We start from the raw sequence: 24,808 nt of genomic DNA, 5'->3' as shown, positions 1-24,808 counted from the left end.
AAGGCCAAAAAATTAGAATCCAATAATGTGTCTATTTCTTCCCCTCATTTCAGTAGCCATTAACTTGCCCAGGAACATGTTCCCTACAGTCCAGAGGAGAGGGGTCAGCTGGGACGGGGCTCCAGGAGTCCTGCCTAAAGCTGAGGTTACTCAGCCCTGATCCTTCCACACATGGGGGCAAAGGGCTACATGCACTTGGTGGGCAGATGCCACCATCAAGAATCCCCACTGAAAATTCACACATGGAACCAGGAAGCCCAGACACAATTGTAGTCATTTCTTATAGAAAAGTTTTGGCCAAAATTTCAAGTATATTTCTTGCTGCTATTCCACACCAAACCTCCATGAAAATTCTTCACAGGAATCCTATCAGTTACACACACACACACACACACACACACACACACATCCCCTGCACCCAGCTACTCACTTCTGTAACCTCCAGTCATTACCTGTATTCCTGAAGAACCTGTCCCTAAGAATGGCCAAGTATCATTCCCTCTCAATTTTTTTTTTTCAAAATGTCAGACTCAATGCAAACCCAGGTTACTTCAGTTTAAGAGTGAAAAAGTGGGTCACATTTCCAGTCCCTTTAAAAGTCATCACCACACAGACCAACAGAGAGATAGGCGAGAGACATCTGTGATGTGCCAAACAGTTGAGTCAAAGCGACTCTTTTTATTTGAATAAGTAAATAGCAAGCCTTACTGAACATGTCAATGGAGACCAACCTGGGGCCTTCTCTTTCCCACAGGGGGTTAACTGGTTCCACTGGAAGGGCCACGAGCATTCAATCCAGTTTGCTGAGATGAAGCTGAGACCCAGCAACTTCCGAAACCTCGAAGGCAGGCGCAAACGGGCATGAATTCCAGGGACCACTGGGTGAGAGAGGAGTAGGGCCCAGAGAAAGGAAAGGATTTTACCAAAGCATCCAAACAACCCTCCGACCATCAAGCACGCCTGGGCATCTGGCAAGAGTCAAGCTGACCATGGATCACGGAGAAACTGGCCTCCCCCACTCTGCGATGACTTCCTTCGCACCAAAGACGAGAGTCTACAACAGGTTTCCGCTTGGTGGTTCAATTCAGCAAAAATCTTCCAGTGATGGCGACACCATAGTTTTACTTCTCCTGGAGGTGGGGGGGGCGGCTCTGGGAAAGGGAGCAGGGGAGGCTGTACAGTGGTAGTTTGTTCTAGAACCAGCCATATTTTACACAAAGCTGTATAATTAATTATCATTATTTTTGTTAGCAAAGAGAAAATGTGTGTCAATGGAAGCTGCCCCACCTCCGGCCCCCAACGTTTTTTCTTTTTACATTTCATACAGCCGAAACCAGAAAAGCAATACTGTTCCCATTTCAAGGAGATGATTAATATTATTAATATAAGAATAATGATGAGGATGAAAACTAAGGATTTTTAAAGAGATCCTCCTTTTCCAAACACATCTGGACAGTACCTGATTGTATTTTTTTTTTTTTTTAATAAAAGCACAAGTACTTTTGAGTTGGGTCTTGGCTTTGCTTTTCCTCCTTAAATCCAAAGTCCACAAAGTCCACCGAACCAAGGGAGGGATTTTGGAAAGTAAAGTTTCAGAGGTGGTGCTGCTTAAGCGGGAGGTAAGGAGAAGAAAGGCAACGCAGATTGCGAGGGAGGAAAGCTCTTTCTTGAACAAAGTTGGGGGCAAAAATCAACTGAAGATTCAGCGTCTGGCTCGGCATTTCCACGACTAGTAGTTGATGATTTCAAAAATGCACTTCTGCCCATTTCCTAGTGTAACCCAGAAATTCTGTGAGGTCCATGCAGTAAGAAATGTCATCACACAGGGTTAAAGTCCCTGACTGCCTCAGCTTCATGGTTCCTGGGGTCCCTAACCTCTCTGAGCTTCAGTGTCCTCCTCGGTAAAGGTGAGATACTCCTGCTTCTTATTTCATAGCATTTCTGTGAGGGATACATTGTATCATCCGTAGAAGGCGCTCAGCACTGTGCCCTAAGTGCTAATAAGTGTTACCAATCTTTATTGTCACTTTGTATGGAATGTGCTAGGGATAGAGAAATACAATGACTTAGCTGTAGTTATTTGCCCAGTTCGTAGCAGAGCTGGGACGTAGGCCCAGGCCTCTGGCTCCAATGTCCCCGCTCTCCCCCAGGCCTCTGGTGAAAATCCCTCCTGCCGGGGGCCATCATGTCCCAAGGTGCAAGTTGAAGTGCAGGGGTATTTTGATTGGATCCTTCACTTGGCTCCTACATTTCTGAATTCTCAGATCTGGAAAGACTGTCAGTGGGGAATAGCTCCTTCTCTTCCACACCTAAGCTGCCAGGGTTTCCAATCGCGGCGTGGACAATTCTAGTGAAGGGCACTCAGGGCCCAGCCCCTCAGGTCAGTTCATGCTGAGCAGTGTCGTGTGAGTTAGAGCCAGGCCACACAGCATTTCTCTCTTAAAACAAAGGAGGATGAAGTTGCCAGTTCATTTTCTTAGAGAATTTCAACAAATTGACTTATTTCATGAAAGCATTCGGGCTGATAGGCCTCATTCAAATGGAATGTGATGTCTCAGAAGTGGAGATCAGAGGAATTCATGGCTCCAGCCAGATCCTTCGCCGCTGAGTTGATCTTGCTTTAATAAATGCTGTCATGTTATATACACAATTTGCTGTTCCAGATCATAAGACCTGTTGCCTGCGATTCAGCCATAGCAACGCTCTCCTGGCTGCACAAACCCAAACAAACGGACTCCCTCTAACAACCAGGCCTCAAGTGGGAGGCTTAGCTCTCCAGGGGCTGCTGACTTGGGAGTGTCTAAGCCCGAACCCTACCCCGAATCCAGAACTGTGGATGTACCTAGGCTGCTAAGGCATCCCCAGGAGCCACACAAGAATCAAATTCCTACTGGCAAGGAAGCCATATCAAGTAGGAGTCCTTAGCTATGGCCTCAGAAGGTGGTAGATGCCCCAGATGGAGACCAGACAGGTACAAGTGTGAGGTCACAGCCTTCAAAGCTCACCATTTCTTAACACATCCTTTAGTGTCCAGCTTGCTTTCTCAGGAAACCACCTCCAACTCAAAAATCTCTTAAAATTCTACTCTGCCCTCAAGGTGCAGGCCTGACGCTGCCCCAGGAAGCAGTCAGGAGTCTCTGCTAGAGTTAATTTCCAGCACATCCAGGGTGTCTTTCTTTGCTCCTCCCCCCGGCTGCTTTCCTCCATTCTCCTTTCAAAGCCACCGGTACAAACTGTGCCAATGGCCCTCCAGCTTCTAGTTGGGTTCAAAAGTGGGAGGGGCCAGCAAGACCTTGAAGGGGAGACTGGGTTTAGGGGTGACTCTAGGTATTTGTTTTCCACCTCCGTCTCTATAGCATCTCTGTGGGCTGATGGTTAACCCCTTCAGGGGCTCAGTGACGGCCGGTCACCTGTCCTCAGACCCCCACCTCTCTCTCCTTCTGGGTTTCAGATGGCTGCTCTCAACACAGACCTCTTCAGGCCTAGGAGTGGCCATGGCACCTCAGGGCTGCCGGACCTGGCAGACTGTGCTGGCCCTTGAGGTTTTCCTCTGCCCTGTCCACACCTTTGAAAATAGTCCCCCAATCCCTCACAGAGCACAGTGACACACAGCTGTAATCCCAACGGCTTGGGAGGCTGAGGCAGGAGGATCATGAGTTCAAAGCCAGCTTCGGCAACTTAGTGAGGCCCTAAGCAACTCGGTGGAACTTTGTCTCTAATATATATATTTGTCTCTCATATATATATGGTAAAAGAAAATAGTCCCTCTACTCAAACTCTTCTCAGCAGGGACCCCCAAAGGCTGGCCCACTATCAGGACCACCCGGGCACTTGGTAGCACCATTATAATCGCCTGCTTGCTTATCCATTACTAGTCCTATCTTGGGTCTGTCTCTCAAAGAGGTCATTTATCATTTAATGGCTTCACAGCATCTAAATTCCTTTCTAGATTTAGAGTCTCCCAGTGGAAGAGGACTCTCTCTCCCACCATGAAGGCCACAGGGGAGATGCTCTGTCCTCCTGTTGGTAGGCAGGACACAGGCATGTAACTTGGGCTTTACCAGTCGAATATCCACAGAGGGACTTTGAACTTTGAGCAAGGAACACAAAACAAAGAGCCTCTGAAACTGACTTCCCCACCATGCCAAGAGGCCACCTATGAGTGCGATCTGTGTCCAGTGTCTATGGCAGGATAAGAGTGTCTGCCTCTAGTGGTGACAACCATCCCCATCAGTGACAACAGTATACTTGCTGATGATTCCTACTACCTGGTCTCCTCTGGTTCCTGAGGGCCTTCTGAGCCTCCTTCTCCAAACATCCCCATCAATTTTATGAGCTTCCTGAGATCCTTCCAGAAAATTCCTTTTCTGCTTAAGTAATCCCAGATGATTCTTGATGCTTGCAGTCAGATATTCTCCTTCCCCAGACCATGAGCCCTTCACTTCGATTGACTCTCCTGTGGAGCAAGAACTGCACCGGGCACTCAAAATATTTGAAGTCATTTGATCATCACAGTAGGCTTTAAATAGATAAGCTGACGCCATTTTCCACAGGAAACTAAGCCCCGAAGGCGGCGGGTACCCTGAACAATCACACAGCGGGTGTCAGACAAAGATTTAAAGCCAGGTTGCCTGAATCCGAAATCTAAGTCCTCTGAAACAAGGGTCCTTACTTATTTCAACAAGCCATCCAAAATTGAGCGGAGCACTTTTATCACTTAACAAATGTTTGTTGAGCACCTCTTAGGGGGACAGGGGGAGGAGTCTTCAGTGAAGAAAGGTCCCTGCCATCATGGACCTTACGTTCGTTCCAACAAGAAACAAGGAGTATAATGCACCAGCAAAGTAAATGGCATGTTAAAAGGTAATAAGTGCCGAAGCAAAAGGAACAGGTGGAGGCGAAGGGGCTGGGAGCCAGAGCTGGGGGTACGTTGTAAGGTTAAAACAGGGTAGTCAGGGAAAGACAGGGGGCAATGGAAGATAAGATCAAGGGATACTGCTGCACTGACCAGCATCTCCCTTACTTTAAAGTTAGGGAAGCAGCATCCAGAGAATGGATAGGAATTGCCCCGGGGCCACGGCAAGTTGGCAGTGAACTCTGGTAAGACCCTGGGTGCCTTGCTCTCTGTCCAGTGCAGCAGGAGAGTCTGTCCTCCAGAGGAGCAGAGGCTGCAAGTTTTTCCTCACCGAGCCTCCTGGGGCCTGAGTACTGCCCAGCATTCCCCTCCACCGCTGGCCCTTTGAGACCACCATCCCACCCTCCCCTTCTCAGCTGGCCCCACCCAGGCTGCTCCCCTTCCCACCACACCAACCCCAGAGAATCCAATTGGGCCTCTTCTCCCAAGACTCTCATTTCTCTTTTCGTTTAAAAATCAGTAGCAGGCAACACCCGCTTCCGGATAAACCCAGCACTGAGTGAGCAAAGCAACCAGTCCTTGTCTTTGTGGGGCATCCATGCAGGATGAGGCTGGCCACTGCCACAGGATCAGACCGGCAGTCTGATCCTGTTACAGTGTTTTAGAAGCAAATGCAAAACTAACGGGGATGCATGGGAAAGGCTTCCCTGCAGAAAGGGCACTGGGCCATTAGACTCAAGATCTACACAGGGAGAGTTAACCAGGTGAAGGAAGAGAGGGGCAGAAGGCAGGCAGCAGAGCACCTCTAGAGGTCACGGCTGCCCGGCTGTACGGAGAGAAAGCCAGGGACCCAGGCTGGGTGGAGGCAGCTGCAATGGGCGTCAGGACCCCCACTGTGCAGGTCTGTCTGGTCCAGAATAAGGATTTTGATCTGTTTTCTTTGATGCCACAGGAAACTACTAGGGAGCTTCAGCAGGGGGTGCTATTACAAGTGGGTTTTATAACCATTTTTGGCTGCAGCTTGGATTTCTGCTGAGAGGTATAGTCGGGGGGGACCAGGGGGAGGTGGTTGCCGGAGCCCAGCTGCAAAGTGACGGGGTGACTTGAAGAGGAAGCCTGTGCTTCTGAGAGATGTTTAGAAGGTAGCACTCAGAGGCCTGGGGACCCCTGAGGGCCTCCAGTACCCACTCCATTCCTGAGCTGCCCCAGTTCCTACCGGGGAGTTTCCCTGGGCACGAATGCCAGTTTCAACTAGGCCAGCCTAATTCCAAACGTGGGCAGTGGAGTCCTATTAACCCTCGGAGCTGGGAGACAGCAGGGTCCTGGGCACTGGGCATCACTGCTTGGTACTAGGTTAGGGTGCAGTATGGAATCAGGGAGGCCTGGTGCAAGGCCAAGGTGAGGCCTATGCTGGATGTGAAGGGCAAAGGCGGTGGGAAGTAGAGGCAGTCATAGGCCCTTGCCTGGAGGGCTTGGTGTCCACTGAGCACAGCGACACTTCCTGAAGGATGGAGGCCGGGAGGGGCCTAGTCAGCACTGCTCTCTGAGAAGCTCACTCCCTCACTGGGAAAGCAACTGCCCATCCACCTGCATCCTCCTGCCTCAATGGGGTACAGAGAGGGCACCCTATGAGCACCAGGGTGCCAGCTGGTGCAGTATATCGGCGGCCAGCAGAGGGCTCAGTCCCCTCCTCCTCATCCTCCCTCCCCAAGGAGCCCCACAAAGAAATTAGCTTTCTGGAAAAGAAACAGGAATGGCTTTCTTGAGAATCACGGTAGTCCCACCTGGATTGGAAAATAGAGTTCAGTGTTTTATAGAAAACATACACACACACACACACACACACACACACACACAGAGTCAAAAAATCATCGTGCCACCTTTGCCCAGCACATTTGCAACTATAGGTTGAAAATGTGTGTCACAGAAGAGTGAAATGAGTCCCCCGCAAGCTTCCCCAGCCTCTGAGCGACAGAGCTGGAATGCTAACCTGGTCTTCTGACCCCTCAAGCTGCAGAGCATTGAGAAGCATCTATCTGCAGTTTTACTCTTCTCTCTACTCTTGCGTTCAGGACACCCAGAACTCCTGCCACTTACTGATTTCCTTATCGCACTCCACAGTCTGCAAGCATGCACAAGCCATTGTGATGACTTCTTTAAAGCCATCTTCTTGCAGGGAGAATCAAGCTTGCCTCCCAGGTTTTTCAATCACTGAGTCAACTTGGACTAGTCACTTGATATTTCTGAGTATCCCTTAAAAGGAAAGTGAAAAATACCTACCCAGTGAGAATTTTTGATAACTTAAGAGAGAAAGCGGACAGTGCTTGGCCTGGAGAAAATGTGGTGGACACAGGTTTCTCTCCCTAAAATGCAAAAGTATGGGGAGCATCTGGATGAACTACTTAGGTAGACCAGCAGATGGCAGCCTTCTCCCGGCATTAGGAGGGCACCGGGAGCAGCAAGTCCTTGTAGATGTGTTGATATGGATGGGGCTGGTGCCAGCTGAGCTCCCAGACCCCCAGGCACCTTTGGGAAAGCGACATCAACCCTCCCAGGAATTCTACCGATCACCACTTCTGTTCTTGATTTCCTATCTGCTGCACAAAATCCGTCAACAACCCAAAACCCTCCTGCGTGTTGCCTCTTGCAGATGTATACTACAGGACAGGAGTGCGAGGCACAGGGAGAGAGTGTTTCTTGCCCAAAGTCCAGTCTCCATCCCAATTCCACAAGGACCACCACCAAGGATCTGCACCCTGCCCCAACATGTTGGGTGGCTCCATTGTATCCACGACCCATCCCTCATTTATTTTTATTTGGTAGTCCTTCTGGATGCTTTTGAAGGCCAACCTCACATATTTTGCCCTGCACTTGTCCCTTTGAAGTCTCCTTAGCAAGGAGACATCTACTCTCCTTTCCTACACTAACCTGACAAGCAGAGCGAGACAGTGAAAAATGAGACTGGTTCCTAGGGCCATGGCTATTTCTGTTGCTGTTGGCTTTCTCTTGTCTATAAAGCCCAGTTTGGATGCTGATCCCTGCAGATGATATTGAGCTTCCTGAGCAACACTGCAAATGAAGTCGAGGGCCCTGGGTCCTCCACACCTGCCTCCCAGAGCCAGTCTGCACCCCAAAGTGCTAAAAACGGATTTGTGGCATAGCGCTCCAATGCTTGCCCTGGGGCTCAACAGAAAACTCACCTACCACAGTGACTTTGAAGCCATGCTTACTTCTCTCACCTCAACCCCTGTCTCAGGGTGCTCTGGGTGCACTGGCTCCCTGCTGCCCTTCAAACCCAGCAGACACACTCCACACCGGCCATTTGTCTGGGATGCTCACTTTCTCACTTACTTCAGGCATCTTCCAATATCATCATCTTAGCAAGACCACCCTTACCCTCTTCCATAACACACAGCATGCACAAGCATGTAACACACACACACACACACACACACACACACACACACACACACACACCGCCTCCATCCCTGTCCTCTCCTGTCCACAGCATGTATTTCCACCTGGTTTACTTATTTAAGTGTGTACTTTCTGACAGTCAAGCTCCGTGACAACAGGAACTTTCTTTGCATTTGCCCCTGCTGTATCTCCAGCACCCAGAACAGAGCCTATTCTGTCATTTCCCAATTGTTACCTGTCGACTGAATACATGGCCAGACCCAGAAGGAGCCTCGCTTATTGTCTATTCAATTCTCTGAATGCCAAATCTATTCTGTATTCCCAGGCCATCATTTTATTGCTGAAACCAACAGGCAGACAGAAAGTGATTTCCCAAAGCCACCATGTAATCGATGTGGATTCGAATTCAGTTCCCACTCAGCCTCACCATTACCTCAATAGGAGGCAGCTGAAAGGTGTGATTTAAAGGAATAGCAAAAAAATTGCTCTATCAAGAACTCCTGGAGACAGCCTCTTCTACCAAGAAATGGATTGTCTTCCAATGGAGGGATCCAGCAGGATATGTAGAGGAAAAAAATACCATAAATAGCAAGCATTCCAAAGACAGCATGTTAAATATACAACCTTAGTAACTTCAAGGACTTTCCCTGCATGAGGCCTCTTGGAGAGCATTCTCCCAATTTTGCCAAGGTCCTACCTCCCAGCCCCACGGAGAACCATCATTGTTCAAGGATCAGTGGGAAAGTAGCAAAGTTCACTGACCTCTACATCCTTTTATTTACACTCATAAACTTAAAAGGGTTACTAAGAAGATGGGGGGACACAAGAAGGAACTTTCCTGGTGTGGTAAGAGCAGTACTGGCCCAGATTCACTTCACTATGTGCTCAAGATCATCTCAGTAAGGGCCTCTACCTTCCAGGGTCACTGAGGTCTCAATCATTCCCAGACTTTGGACTTTCTATGGATATATTTTCATGCAAGTACGCCTTCCTAAGCAGCTAGTGGAGGATAGGAGGACCAGGTTCCTGGTGTGTGGCAGGAGCTTGGAAAGACCCAACTCCGTAGAGGTCAAAGACCATGCTCCTCTAGGACTCTCTTTAGGTGAGTATCAGAGTCGGTTTGAAAATGTGTCTCAACCCAAAAGCTTAATTCAAAGTTAAAATGAGACTTCAACTCAGAACAACACAAGGGCAGCTCCAGAGCAGGCTGCAAATTCATGAGGATGTGGACTTCTCTGTTCTGATCAGCACTGCACCCCAATGCTGGGTCCCAATACCATGTTCCAATCCTGCATCCCAAATGCATAGTGCTGGAACACAGTAGTCACACAGTTAGGATGTCTTTATTAAGGAATCAACTTGTGGGCTGGGGCTGGGGCTCAGTGGTAGAGCATGGCATGCGTGAGGTACTGGGTTCGATCCTCAGCACCACATAAAAATAAAGAAAATAAAGATATATGTCCATTACAACTAATAATATATATAAAAAGAAATCAACTTATAATAACTTCCTGCAAGTTACTGAGAAGCATTCAGAGATCACATCCAGTCTCAGTGGGAGATTGTCATTCAGTTAATAGGTGCCTTGTTAAACTATTTGCAACCCTTAGAATGAAGTGTGTTTAGATCACGAGGCTAGTGAGAAGACTAGAAACTTACATCCTTGAAAAGAGGAGAGTGGAACAGAGCAGGGACATGACCCCTGTCTCAAAATTTCTGAAGATGCCTCATAAAGGGCAGAGAGCAGACCATCACTGTTAAGTGACAGAAGACCTAGGACTTGGTAGTGAAATCTACAAGGGAACAAACTGCACTTTAAAAAGAGAAAGAAAGAAATAGAAAAAAAGGGGAGAGAGAGAGAGAGAATTTCAATGACCAAAGCCACTTCAAGAGTGAATAAGCCATCGCAGAGGTAATGAGCACCTGGTGCCGGAGTTCCCCAGTCTTGGAGGTAGCTCAGATATTAGATAAGGTAGCTTTGCGAAGGGCCCTCCAGTGTGAAGACACACTCCTTCTGTGCCTCTGGTTTAGTTAGCCTTGGATCCAAGGTGTTGAAAGTACTTCTGCTTCAGATTTTCAGTCACCAGCCTACTTTCAAAAACAAAAAATCCAAGGGCATTACCTGGGTAAGACACCAGGAAACACAGGTGCGGTTCTTGGCTCTACATCATGAACAGAGAAATGAATAGCTGTGCTCCATTCATGTACAATGAATCGAAATGCATTCCGCTGTCATGTATAACAAATCAGAACAAATTTTTACAAAAGACAAGAGGGGGGAATAAAAATGAAGGGTTTTCTGTTCCTCTACACAGCCAGAGTCCCTCCTCCAGGGAACATGCCCAGGAGGATCCACACTTACAAGTTGACAAAACCCTAAAAACTAAAAGTTTCATTCATTTTTCTGAAGCACTCTTCTTACTGGAAAATAAATCTGCAATCCCAGCCCTAATCTATAACTGGAAAAGGTCACTGCTTCCTGGGTCAGGGTAATTTCTGCAAAAGATGGTTCCAGAGCAACTATCACTTTTAGACAAACCTCTCCAAACTTCACTTAGGAAGTTACATGAGTCCTGCTCAAAGGCCAGCTCTTCTTCCTAAAGGAGATCTTTAATGTAAAGAGATATGATGTTATCATCCAGCTGCCTCTCTCAATTGCCACTTAATCCTTTTACTGCCCCATCACTCCCCAAGGGCATTTGAACAGGATCCAAATGGCTTGCTGTGCATCATGGAACACGTGTTGTGAACAGTCAGCCTTGACACTGGGCATCACAGGACCCCTGGACACATAGTCAGGAAATCACCTGCCAGGCTGCTGATAGGTGTGCTGAAGAAGGGATCATTTCTTAGCATTCTTGGAAGTGGACCAAGGTGCATCTTTTGGTCCTGGCCCCTTTGATGGCACTTCCCTGTGTCTTAGCATTCTTTGTGATGGCAGCCTACAGCAAGAAGGATAGCAATATGCTAAATCAACAAATGAGTCCATCAGTCAAGTGTTTCTTGTCTGCAACAGCAATAGGCATGCGACCTTGGTCAGTTCCATTGCTGCTCTGAGGCCCACATTTTTTTCATCTACTAACCAGAAATAATAATGACAACCTCACATGATTGCAACAGATGCAATGAAGTGTATAGAATGTCCCAGATAGGGTCTGCCTGATAAGCAGAGCTCAGAAAATGGTCTCTCCCTCCTTTCACAACCCTGCTGCACACAAAGTAAATGATCAATACCCATTTGACTGGCTGGTCGATAGGTAGAACTAATATGAATTCTCTCAGTTAATTTAGGAGGAAATACAGATGGGTCATGTCAAGTGCCTCTGGTCAAATGGCTGCTTTGGGACAGAGAGGGGAAAGCAAATATAAAATGTCACATCTCTGCAAAATATGAGAGGCAGCCGATGCATACATTTGTTTTTCTTTTTTTTTCCATTTCCATTATGATCTCTGCTTTGGTATTTGTGTCCAAAGTTCTGGATCTTTCAGACAATTGCATAAGGCTCACACCTTTGAGGACCTATTATAGAAAAGCTGAGTATATAGACACAATAAACTGAACTTAGAGTTATCTGTACTTCAGAGAACCCCATAAGAGATTCCTGCTGTGTCTGCTGCCCCCACCACAGCCCCAAAGAGTTTATTTCTACAAATGAATGTATATCTGATGCTGTGATCACAAAGTGAAATATACATCGTCCAATGTGTTTCTCGGCTTCCTTAGCGGTAAGGAAAATAAGGACCACTTATTCCAAACATCACGGCTCAGCTCCATGGTATCCTCTATTTATTCTAGTTCCTCCCACTGCTTTCCATTTTTTTCCCCCAACAGACCAATTTTTCTTTCTGTTTAAACCATTGCAAATCCCTCTGTAAAGCAGAATAATATTTAAAAACATGAAATTGCACACAGATTCCCATTTTGCAAAAGACACCTGACTCCTCTTCCTCAGAATCGCCCTCCTGAAATGAGTGACAATGCTCAGAAGGTATTGATAACAATGCCTGATGTGTGCCAGCCCCTGTTCTAGATTCTTCCCACAGAAAAATTCACTTAATCCTTGCAGAAATTCTACAAGGTGAATAGTTTCAGTCTTCACTCTACAGAGGAGGAAACAGAGGGATCAAAATGGTTGTTGACTTCAAAACTGCAGCATTCAGGAGCTGCTCCACTTTGAAGCAGTTAGGATTAAAATGGAACAGTTCAATTTAGAACCTCATTCATTTCAGGACTAGGAAGATGGCCACGAACACAATTAACACACCATAATGGTGGCAAGGTCATCAGCCCACACAGCTGAGACCATGATGGATATGATCGGAGCAGATTCCACTTTCCTTCCACCACTCAAGTGCCCCACGAGGAACCGCAGAACCTGAGCACAGCAACATTGAAAGCCACGGGTTATTTATTGTTATACTCTGTTTAAAGAAAAAAAAAAATGTGTAAGGTAAAAGTAGAGGCACCCTCCTGTTCTCTCTGCCTACGAGGCAGCGTGTCTTTCTGTAGACTCCTCCTGCAGCGTGGAGAATTGAGACCGGGATTGTTAGGTCACTGGGAAGGGAAACCAGCTGCCTCAGCTCCTGCCCAGCCCAGAGGGTGACTCACACTCTCTCAGAAGAGCTGCTCCTTCTGAGCAGGTCTGATGGATCAGTGGCTCCCCACAGCAGCTCAGAAAACCAGGGTCAGTGAAAGACACCTCCCTGCTGTTCTGCAACCCAGACTCTCCAGACTTCCAGGGGCCTCTGCAGGCTGCAGAAAAAAACTATCTGCAAAAGCTATTTTACTTTGAGCTGAGACCAAAAAAAAAAAAAAAAAACAAAAACAAAAACAAAAGCCTATTTCCAGCTTCTAGATTCACATCACCTTCGGAGTTTTGAGATGAACTGCAACCGGATGGACATGCATCTTCATCAGGGGCATGAAGGAAGTGGTCACTTCTCCTGACCTTCAATAGCGTCATCTGCATGGCCACATTGAGAGAAGAGAGCCAGACACAGAGAAGTGCCATCAAATTGGCCAGGACCAGAAGATGCGTCCTGTCCACTCCCAGGAGATGCTCCTGCCAGCCCCTCACTGCCTGTAGACATAACACTGGCCTGACTGATCTCTGCCCAAGTCCCATTCCTGCTGCCCAGTAACTCTCTGCTGGTTGCTCCTGTTTCCAGGACCTGACCTGACTATAGTATTCCTTCCCTTCACTTCCTGACTCTTCTATCCCACACCTGATAGTCAACTGAAGCCATAGCATTCCTTCTGTGCTGCTTCCTAGCCTGGCGTTGGCATCTGGTCCCTCTCCTTCCATAATGAAGGAGGTTGGTAGATTTTAAGCCACCCTGGCCTGTCCGTCAGAAAAGGGTCATGGGAAGAAAATTAGCATGAGATGGAACAAGCACAGGTATGGCCCTTCAGACAGGATGTCAGGAAGATCCTCTCTGCAAAGAGGCCTTGTGTGCCTAGACCTTTGGTGTGATTCAGGCCACAATTTGTGCAAGAGGCCTAGAGTGGGCAAGAGCTTGCTGTGTAAAACAGCTCTGCAGATACTTCCTGTGTCCACATCACACTACATGTGGACAGGCTCCCCCTCCACCCCAGTGTGCCTCTCAGTCTCTCCTCTTCTCCTCTGTGGGGCTTTCTCAAAATCCTGGGAACCCTCTCACATCTGAACCAGGATGGGAGAACCTCAACAGGAAAGGAAGGTGGGTAGACAACAGACGTGGCAGGCTCCTTTCCTGCAGCAGGATAATTCAGAGGCATGTTTGCTATTCCTGTCTCAGTGGGACCAAGCCCTGGTTGCCCAGCACATACTGACTGTTCCTTCCCCTCTCTCACCCTGCCTGTTCTCTCACTCCTGTGTCCTGAGATCACCTCTCAAGCCCTTGTCTCAGTTCTGCTTCAGGTCTGACAAGCTGAGGAGGAAGCTCACTCTGTAGTCAGATGGAAGCCAGAATGGGCCAAACAGTGAACAGCCCATGAAAAAGCTCCGGATTTCAGCCCCTAGTCTCCCAGTGCCCAGGAGAGCATGATAGTGGAGCCCCCCAATGGGAATGCATGAGACAGGATTTCAGGCACAATGGTAGCAAGAGAGAGGAGAAGGGGCCCAGAATCTATCCACACCAGGGTCAGAGAGAGCTTTCAGGCCCCAGATAAGCTAAGTTTGAAGGCAAGAATTGGGAACAGCAGAGAAGGGACACTGAGCCAAAAGACTATTCACAGAGATAGGGCCAGCAGGGAAGCCACAGGATGAAGGTCTGACTCAACTGTTATGCAAGCACCCAGAACTCATCTCTAGCACATTGGATTTGGCATAAAAACAACCGCAGCTTTCCTGCGTGCTGCCTATTTACAGTCAGTCTGCTAAGCAGTTTTCATAATGAGCTCACTTGGGCCTCAAAACAACCTTACAAGTTATTCTCTCCATTTAATAGAGGGAGAAGGAGAGACCATTAAGCATTAGAACCAAGATGCAAATCCAGGGTCACTGGATTCAAATTCCATCCTCTGGTCAACCAACCTCCCTACTGGGGTCTGATGGTGCTGCCTCCATGGTTCATGGTCAAGGATTGACTCTGAACTTGTAAGTTGGAAGATGGCAGGTGGGAGGGGCCAGAGGAGGTAAAACAGCTCCGATTGGTCAGTGTCAGAATGCACATGAGCATGAATTCATCCTCCTGATGAGGGACAGGAGATGTTCTCTGTGTCACGGCCTCACAGTGTCTGTGTCCTGACAGGTCAAATCGCAACTATCTCTCCATTCATGAGGAACGCTTCTCAATTGTGTCATCTACTTTCAGGGCCAGAAGGAAAAGGTCAGGGTGGGCAGGGTGCTTGGCTTCTTGCCATATAGAAAAGAAACCACAGGCATCCTTATATCTGCAGACACACACCCATGTACAAATCACTCCAGAATCTGAATTCATGATCCTGGGGGCAGAGGGTAGGGCAGTCCGTCTGATGCCCATTTCAGAGAGGAGTTAGCTGGGAGGAAGAGATGTCGAGAGACTGGACTGTGTGTGAGAAATAGCAACCACTGGAGCTGGAACCAGAATTCCCACTCTAGTTCAAGGTCTGCCTCCGACTCACCTCAACTCACCTCAAGCCTCCTAATTACCTCTGATGCTGACTTTGCAGGCTGTGTTCAGGAGGGAAGAGTCCAAAGATGGAAAGAACCTTATTCTCTGAACAACTGCACAGGGCAGAGATCAAACTCTCCAGTAGCACCAGACCCTGACGTGAGCAAGCAATGAACGTTTACAGTGTCTGCCACCGAGCTTCGGGAGTCCTTCCTTACAGCAGCTAGCCAACACTGACTAATGCGTTCCCCCATAGTCTAGTCGGCTACCTCCTCTGACCTTGGTCCAGCAAACTCAGCATCCTTTACAACTTCCATCTGGCGCTTTCCAAGCTAGACTTCATTGTCATGTTCCTTGATTTCTGTGATGTCCATTTCCAACCCCCAATCCTTGGCTAGAACCCTTCTCCTTCTTCAATGCCCCTAAAACCAGGGGGAAAGCAAAGTCACATGCCATTTGGTTCTACTCCCTGCTGGAGGAGAGCCAGCCCTATCAGAAAACTCAAAGACTGATCAAAGACCTGATCACAAAAGACCTGGTACTGACCAGAAATTGGCCTCTCCTGCTCTTTGTCATCCATGAGCACATTTCCTTTGCTCCATCTCCAAAATTAAGGGTCTGATTTCACTAAAGCATCCTGCTAACGCTTTAGGATTCTAACACGTAGACTCAAAACACAAGAGAGAAGGATGTGGGTCTATTAGTCAAAGCTGTGTGATAATCGATGAAGGTGATTTCCCCAGACCCTGAAGGGAAAAAAAGATTCCATTGAAAGGAAAGAGAATTGATGAAGCTGATGTCATGTTTATGTAGGAAAAAGATCAGACCATTTCCATAGAATTAATTCCACCTTTTGAACCATGACAGAAGAGAGTAGAGAGGCCATAAACTCTAGATTGGAGCAAACCTAGGTTCAAATCTCACCTTTACTTCTGCCTTTCTCAGCCTCCAGTTTATTGCTTATAAAGTGGTGCATCTTGATTAAAGTTTCAGTAGGTGATTGAGCTAAGATGAGCAGCCTGCTGGTAAGCAGGGGCAGGGAATTCCCTTTACTGCATCATGCTAAGTGAGGGACTAAGCAACTCTGGAGAAGCAGATGGAGGGACAGAGGCATCTCATTTATTCATGTTTTTATTCATTTATCACAACATCATGTGTGAGACCCTAGCAATACAGAGATGAATACAACAGAAATTTTGATCTCCAGGAACCAGCAATTCAGGTGGGGAGACAGGCATATATACCAGCTATCCATCCCCTAGGGTGATAACTACCTTGGTCAAGCACGAGGAAGCCAACCCTTCTGCTCTTGGAAGCACAGCAGGGAGAGATGTGCTTAGGTGTCTACAGAACACAGACAGGGATGTCCCCTGCAACTCTGGCTACAGATTTAAAAATTGGAAAAAATTTCAATGACCCTCAAAAGGATATAAATAAAATGTAATAGTTGAATACCCAGAATCATAAATATGTAGTCTTGAAGGCAAAAATTGAGTGGAAATGCAGTGTGATCAAATGGTATATGCAGTTGGGAATCATTTGATTGAATTTTAAAATGAGAATTTTGTCTTTTTCATGGATGTATGCATTTGTGTATATAAAAATATTTTAAATGAACTGGAACTTGTGGCTTCTGGGAGAGGTAGAAGGAAAATGGGTGCAGGGTAATGGGCCAAAAGCAACAGAAATGTCATCTGCAATGCTCCACAGACTAAAGGGACAAGTGACAAATGTGACAAAGTCTTAATATTTTAAAATTTGGATCGGGGTAGAATGAATGATGTTATCCTCAATGCCTTCTTGTATTCTTCAGAGTTCCCAGAATACAAGTAATGAAAGTGTAGTAACGGACTGTACAAAGAAGATGGTGTCCTTCACCCGTCAGCCTAACGTGTCCTTAGGGAAACTACAGAAAGCCATAGCCGGAGGGCAGGACCCCCTGGTAGGAGTCACCCAGGGGAGCTCATGGGTGTGTTGTTCCACCACACTGACCGTGTCTGGGATTCATCAGCCGAGTTCTGTTTGAAGTCACGAAGATCTAGTGTTCCTAATGCCGGTTGCACTACTTCCTGGAGTACCAGGTCCAGAGGCAATCCCACTTCAGCCCTGATTGGCCCTGCCTGGTCTCGTGAATCCACTTCTCCATACCAGTTAGCAGATAAAATGTGGACTTGAAATTCTGTATAACATATATGGAGTTTAAGCCAATAATTTTAGACAGACCCTTTAGGAACTTCTCGTTCTCTTAAAAAAAAAAAAAAAACTAAACACTATAATGATGATGCTCTACCTGGTATCCCAGTTCCTCTCCAGGATGGTAACTGGTGGGCTGGAACACGGGGGCCTGAGACAGAAAGCTTGGTGGACCGAGGTGTCAGAAATAGCACCCCTGACCTACCCAGTTGCAGGCATCTCTGTTGGCGTTTGCAGCTGAAGTTAACACTGGAGACTTGAGGTCCGCTGTCTCATGCTCTCTCCCCCTGCTCACAGTCCAGGTCTCCCTGGCTAACTCAGCCCCACTGTTCTAGACCTTCCTGAAGTCTGGAAGAGGATCCCTTCATCCTCACCCAGCTTGGATACTGTCTCTGCAGCCTACTGCTTCTGCCTGCTCTTGTGGGACCCTCTAGCGAGCCCCCAGACCATCCAGGTCCTGTCCACAGCACACAGGAGCCAGGGCAGTTGGAGAGGGCTCAGCCACCAAGCCTCCCTTGGCCAGTCAGGCACCCTAGTGCCATGTCGACCTGAGGTGCTGCCGATGTTAGGAGAGCAGCTGGGCTGGGTCTCTGCCTGATGGCTCCCCAAGCAGAGTGGAAATGAGCCGCTTTTTGTTCTGGGTGTTTCTTCTTATCTAATGCACTTCCCTTTTCTGGATCCAATGCTCAGGCAGTGACAGACTAGAACACAGAGCGGCTCAAATCCTTCTCCTTCCCTTCCTGCCTTCTCCTTTCCCTAGGCTGGTGTGATGGTCCATCTGATGGGTCAACTTGGCTAGATCATGATGCTCAGATATTTGATCAGTAGCCAAGTCTAGACACTGCTGTGAAGGAATTCTTAACATAGGATTAACATATAAGTCAGTAGACTGAATAAAGCAGATTACCCTCCATGGTGTGAGGGGGCCTCATCCAATCAGTTGACAGCATTAAGGAAGAGACTGATCTTACCCCAAGAAGTGGGAAATCTGCCAGCAGACAGTCTGTGGACTCTGAGTGCACCACCCACTTCTCCCTGGGCCTCCAGCCACCCCGCAGGCTTGGGACTTGCCAGCCTCTGCAATCATGGGAACCAGTTCTCTTCTCTTCTCTTCTCTTCTCTTCTCTTCTCTTCTCTTCTCTTCTCTTCTCTTCTCTTCTCTTCTCTTCTCTTCTCTTCTCTCCTCTCCTCTCCTCTTCTCTCTTCTCTATTTTCTTCTTCTCCTTTCTTCCTCCTCCTCCTCCTCCTCCTCCTCCTCCTCCTCCTCCTTCTCCTCCTTCTTCTTCCTCTCTCTCTCTCTCTCTCTCTCTCTCTCTCTCTCTCTCTCTCTCTCTCTCTCTCTCTCTCTCTCTCTCTCTCTCTCTCTCCCCATCCTGTTTGTGTGTTCTCTCTGTGTATATACACACATAGCACCTACTGGTTTTGTTTTTCTGATGGACACTAATACAACTGAAGCCAACTTCATGCCTTAATGACATACAGAGGCATCTGTCAATTTTTTTTGATATGATAAATGGGAGGAAAAGGAATTTAACAACACCTTGTCTTCTCTAGAAGAACCAGTTTATAAGACCATGCTCTTGCTAAGGACATCAAGTACCTGTCCCCTGGGATGATAGACTTGAAGGAGACAGGAGTTAGAGAACCCAGGGAGGGAGTGAAGTTGGGACTGGAATGTAGTTAGGTCGAGCAGGACAGGTGACTGGGGATTTGGGGATCACAAGCAAAAGACAGATAGTAATGACCAATACCCTTTTCCCTCATCTCTTGTCCCAAAGTGTGTGATTCGACTCTGTCTTTGATCCAAAAAGCCGTGCGAGCTGCGGCCAGCCTTCCTGAATGTCTGCTGGGTAAGGAGCAAACCAGCATTCAAGCAACTTCACCCATGGAGTCCAAGAGGGATGGGAAATTCCCCTGGAAGCCCAGAGCGAACCGAGGCCAAACTCTGGGCTTTTTCTGAGCAAGCATTTTGAGAGAAACCGAAGCGGTGGTGATGTGCAAGTGCGCGCGGGACTGTCCCCTCGCACAGAAGCACGGCTGATGAAAACACAGGGATTAGTACAGATGAATCATTGCCGGTCTTCTCCCTGAGAGCAATTGCTGGTGGCAACCCAACAAACACCAGATCTCCAAAAGCGCTGACTCTTTCCGAAATTGGTGGGAGGAGAAAGCGGGGTGAGGAGACATGGGGGCGTATCCCCCTCCCAGAATTCATGTTTCTCCCTTTGGTAAAATAATTTCCTACCCCTTCAACAGTGTGGGTGGTTCTAGAATCTAGATTCCAACATTTCTTCCCTTCTGCGTGGGTGGGAATTCACACCCCGCCATGCCTCTGACCTTTGACAGCAATGGGGAGATGGCTCTGCCTGGCGGGAAGCCCGGAGGCCCAGGGGCGCTGCCTGTGTCTGATCAAGAACACGGAGGAAAACGAGGCGAGTCTAGCCCACCCCTTCGAGCAGAATCCAGGGAGAAGAGAGCTTCCAAACCGGCTTCCGTTCAGTGTCTCAACTGTGGCAGTGGAACACAGACCTACCCACGGAACAAAACGCAGAGGATTGGAACAGAGAGACGGAGCAGCCAGTGTGGGTCGAGAGAGGGCATCCAGATAAGAGCAATAAGTGGGTCAACTTCAAAACGGGGCCTCACCCCCTATTGCACTGGCGAGTGCTGAAATGTTACCATTGGGGAACTGGGTCAAGGGTGCACAGGTTCTCTCTGTATTAGTTCTCTTTAAAAAAAAAATATCGTTGGGATTTACTGAGAAATGATTCACAGGCCGTATAATCCCCCACATAAAATGCACAGTCCAACCATCTTAGCAGATCCACAGAATTGGGTATTCATCGCTACCATCAATTTTAGAGCATTTTCACTATCCCCAAAAGAAACCCCACACCTCTTAGCCATTGCTTACCAGACCCCCTTCCCACAGACCCTAGACAAACTAGTAACCTACTTTCTGTGTCTACAGATTGGCCTATTTGGGACATTTCATAGAAGTGCAATCATAAACTAAATGGCCCTTTATAATAAACTTCTTTCACTTAACGTTCATTCTAGAATACATCAACACTTCTCTTCTTTCTACTGCTAAATAATAGTCCATCGTAAGGACAGACCACATTTTATTTATCCACTTATCATTTGATGGACATTTGGGTTTGTCTGGCTGGGGCTATTGTGGGTAATATTCATGTGCGAATTTCTGTGTGGTCATGTTTCCAATCCTCTTGAGCACATAACTTCAAGCAGAATTGCTGGATCAGCAGTCACTGTGTTTGACCTTTGTCAACGTCTGTTTTCTAAAACATCTGCACCATTGTACAATCCTGCTGGCAGCTTGTGAGGGTCCAACTCACCCATCTCTTCATCAACGCGTGTTATCGCCTGTCCTTTTTATTATAACCATTCTAATGGGTGTAAAGGAGTACCTCATTAGGGTTTTAATTTGCATTCCCCTGGTGATAATGAGCTTGGGTGTCTTCTCATATTCTTATTGACCATTTGTGTATTTTTTTGGAGAAAATATCTATTCAACTCCCACTTTTTAATTAGTTTATTAATCTTTTTGATCTTGATCTCTATTACTTCTTATAATTGCATTTGAAGCTAGAATTATATCAATAAAATTTTCAGTTTTCTTTTAAAAAGGATTAGGGGAAAACAGACAAACAAAAAGATGTTGGTGGAAATGAAAAGAAATTTAGAAAAAAAAATTTCACCAAGGAGGATATGCAGATACATACAGATATATCACTAAACACACAACTACCATATAACCCAGCAATTGCACTGTTAGGATTAATCCCAGAGAAACTAAGACTTATGTCCACAATAAAACCTGTATAAGACTGTTTGAAGAAACTTTATTCATGAAGAAACAACTCAGATGTCCTTTAACAGATAAATGGCTTAACAGATTGTGGTGCCTCCATACTGTGGAGTACTACTCAGTAATGAAAAGGAGCTATTGTTGAATGAATATCCCAGGAAATATGCTGAGTGAGGACAGAATGTCACAAGAGGTCAGATAATACATGAATTCACACATAATACATGAAATGACAAAATTATAGAAATGAAGACTAGATAAGAGGTTGCCTGGAGTCGGGATGGAGGGATGCAGGACAGTGAGGAAAGAGTGGATGGAAAAGGGCGGCTTCTGGAGAGAGATGTAAGAAAAGGCTCTGTTTCCATTGTATCAACGCCAGCATCCTGGTCCTCCTCTTCTGCTATAACTTTGCAAAATGTTACGATCAGGGCAAAGGGGTAAATCCAGAAATATGCTAGATCTCTCAGCTCCCTCCTTCGCTCTATTATTTCTCATAATGCACGTGAATCTACAATGATCTCACAACACAAAGTTTAACTTTAAAAAGGAGAGAGTAATGACTCCATGGCTTTATCTACAGCTCTACTGATTATTAGTGGTGGACATGGAGGCGAATTAATATTGTCAGTTTTTCCATCTGTAAAATGGGAAAAATACATACTCATGTAATTGAGGCAAGGATCAAAAACATCAATCAATAAAAAAGGCAGTGGCTGCAAGCAACCAAGAAGAACCTGATACTCCTACGACTGTTATAGGACTGCTCTGTCCCGGGTCCCTTAGTGGACGCCACTGTGTTGGAAAGGTCCATTTGCCACCGCGGGCTTCTGCGTGGGCCGTGCAGCCCCCGCGGGAAAGGCACCAGAACACACCGGCCACGCTCAGGTGGGAGTGCCAGGGACGCTAGCCGGAGCATGGTGGTGCTTCCCGGGGCTCAGGATTGGAGGGAAACGGGCAGCGCTCTGAGCCTCCGTTAGGGCCTCGTGGAGAGGAGGGCAGGAGGCAGGCCACGCTGGAATCCGTCCCGGGTTCCGTGGACTTTTGGGATCTGAAGTGGGGTGCTGCCCCCACCCCACCCCAACCCGGCTAAGCCTAACCTTGACCTTGTGGCCTTAGGACGGCCTCCGTTCCCTGCTCCAAGCTGTCCTCAGCTGCTAAGCAGATGCGAGGGACAAGAGCGCCCCTCCAAGGCTGGTGTGAGGACCACCCATGTGAGATAATCCCATTTCCCAAACTCCAAGCGAGTCTGTGCCAAGTTCACTTAAAACCAAACGGTCCTTTATTCACTTTCTGTTAAATCAATTCTCTTCTTCACTGGAACATCCTCACTCGCTGAAGGAAACAGAAACAGATATGCACGTCTCCAAACTGTAACAGCTTTGAAAGCAGCATGCTTTTTTACTATTGATGGCTTATGATGGTTTAATTAGAATTATTTTTCTTTTTCAATGGAATACATAATAATGATGTTTTTATAATCAGTGGCATTTTAGATTCTATTAAATATGGGCTGTCACTTCTTTAAATAGAAAACTGGCTTTACTTATTAATAATAGAAGAAACCCTTTAAATAAGTACATTTTGTTAAATTGTATTTTAATTAGATTTTCCAACATAATTCATTTCAGTGAGAGTGTGCTACCTATGAATATTTTAGCCTGAAGCCTGCTTCTTATCTATTATAAAGGGGAAGACTAACAAACAGAGAAACAACATGTATCCCATTTGTTTACAATAAAAAAAAAAAAGAAAAAAAAACAGCAAAAAAAAAAGGGGGGAGGACTCGCAAGCAAAGAGAGGCCGTCATGCCTTACTAGTACCGTACACGTCGATCTTCCCGGCCTAAGTGCTGTGTACTTCCACTTTACTAAGAGCAACACCACGTAGTGCCCAAAGCTTCCATTAGCAGCAAGTGGCTGTTTTTGAAAAACTAAGGGGGGAAGTTGAGGAAGGACGTGCACGGTGTTCTGTGTCACTGCTTCTGGTCACTGAATTTGGAGGCAGTCTACAGACCGTCCCGTGGCTGCATGCAGGGAGACAAGGCAGCCAGAGGGAAGAAGTGCCAGCTAGAAGCTCATCCACTGATGTGCGGAGGAGATTCCTGAAATAGAACAGGGGGTGAAGGGGTAAGAAACTGAATGAGGCGCGTAGCCCACCGTCACATGGGTGATTTAAAAGCTTACCCATTCACCATGCAATGCACACTTTTAAAAATGGACACACTTTCCTATGGTGAGATAGGAGGAGGGTGGGAGAAGAGATCAAAGGTTAAGGAAGAAAAATAAAATTAATAAAATAAGGAGACTCTTTGGGCCAACCATAGTCCTGTGCTCCGATGTGAAATATGTGAATAATACAACGATCCATATATAAAAAATAAAAATACAAGTTTCAAACTCCTAATAGCATCACAAAGGTAGACAGTAGGTACCCAATGAATACTGATTGCTTATCTTAAGGATATATGGAAAGGCTACATTGAATGTGTTCAAGACTTCCCAGATGGTACTGAATGCTCAGTGAGTGTCCCCAGGCGAATGCTGTGTACCCCTGAGCAGAACCCTGGATGGGTCTTACTTCTCTCTACCCCACACATCCCAGATTCCTGTGGTTCAGGATGACTCACCACCAAGCCTGACCCCTTGCACAACACCATGGGGCACCAGAGGCCAAGACGCCTCACCTAAAACCGACTAACGGATGCTACTGCTGATCCAGCGGTAGCTGTGCAGGGACTGAGTCACACCAACCCTCTGTTCAGAGGGGAAACTGCACCCGACAGCCAGACTCCTCTTGGAACCGGTTGTTTTCCTTCCCCATGTGCGTCCCTCCTCCCCAGCTGCACGTGGCCGACCTATTAATAAAAACCAAGTAGCACCGAGGTGGAATTTTCATGCTCATTGGGGCAGATATTCGTGTCTAGGACGCTGCCCACCAGGCACCAGGGGACTGAGACCGCAGGAGGCCAGGGAGTTGCTAGGAGGGCCGGGAGGAACCTAGCAGAGACAGAAGCAGAGGCGGTAGCCAGTGCTGCCCGCTAATGCTCTTGCCACCAAAGACTATCTGCTCCCTGGAAGGTAGGTGACAGAAGGTCAGGCCTGTGGGCTGCCCAGCACCAAGCATTTCTCCTTCTTCACAGCTAGTAGGGGGCAGGGACAGGCTGGGTCATTCACCAAATTCACAAAGCGAGGAAGGGACTGAAGAGCTATTTCAGCAATGAAGGTCCTCTCCAAAGATTGAGTGTCTCTTGGGCGTGGCTTCCTGAGAGCACAGAAAACGCAGGAGGAAGCGCAGAGTTCACAGCCCGAGCTCCAGGAGCACCTGGCTGCCCTCTCCTTAGTCGCAGTCCTGACGTGGAGGCTGCCTTTCTCCAGCTGGCTGAAGAGGGCATCCTAGTGGACAGAGCATTAGCAGAGGCATGCAGCAGGAAGGCGCAG

At 47.3% G+C, this 24,808-nt stretch overlaps 1 protein-coding gene and 1 long non-coding RNA gene across 6 annotated transcripts in view; one reads left to right on the top strand and one right to left on the bottom strand.

The window, feature by feature from the left end:
* Nucleotides 1–1,511, top strand: part of TNC (tenascin C) — an 84,822-nt gene extending 83,311 nt beyond the window's left edge. For all 5 annotated transcript variants that reach the window (XM_079112269.1, XM_079112270.1, XM_079112271.1 and 2 more), the window contains one exon: nt 755–1,511. In XM_079112269.1, coding sequence (XP_078968395.1) covers nt 755–865 — 111 coding nt within the window. In that variant the 3' untranslated portion in view covers nt 866–1,511. The remainder of the gene's footprint in view (nt 1–754) is intronic.
* LOC306645022 overlaps nt 1–24,597 on the bottom strand; it is a 68,255-nt gene extending 43,658 nt beyond the window's left edge. Inside the window, exon 1 of the long non-coding RNA XR_013759509.1 lies at nt 24,545–24,597. This is a non-coding gene — a long non-coding RNA (uncharacterized lncRNA). The remainder of the gene's footprint in view (nt 1–24,544) is intronic.
* Nucleotides 24,598–24,808: the final 211 nt, after the last annotated feature.

Source organism: Sciurus vulgaris (assembly GCF_902686455.1).
Source record: "Sciurus vulgaris genome assembly, chromosome: 15".
Taxonomy (NCBI): Eukaryota; Metazoa; Chordata; class Mammalia; order Rodentia; family Sciuridae; genus Sciurus; species Sciurus vulgaris.
Note: the sequence above shows the minus strand (reverse complement) of the source record. Positions and strands in the feature narration are given on the sequence as shown.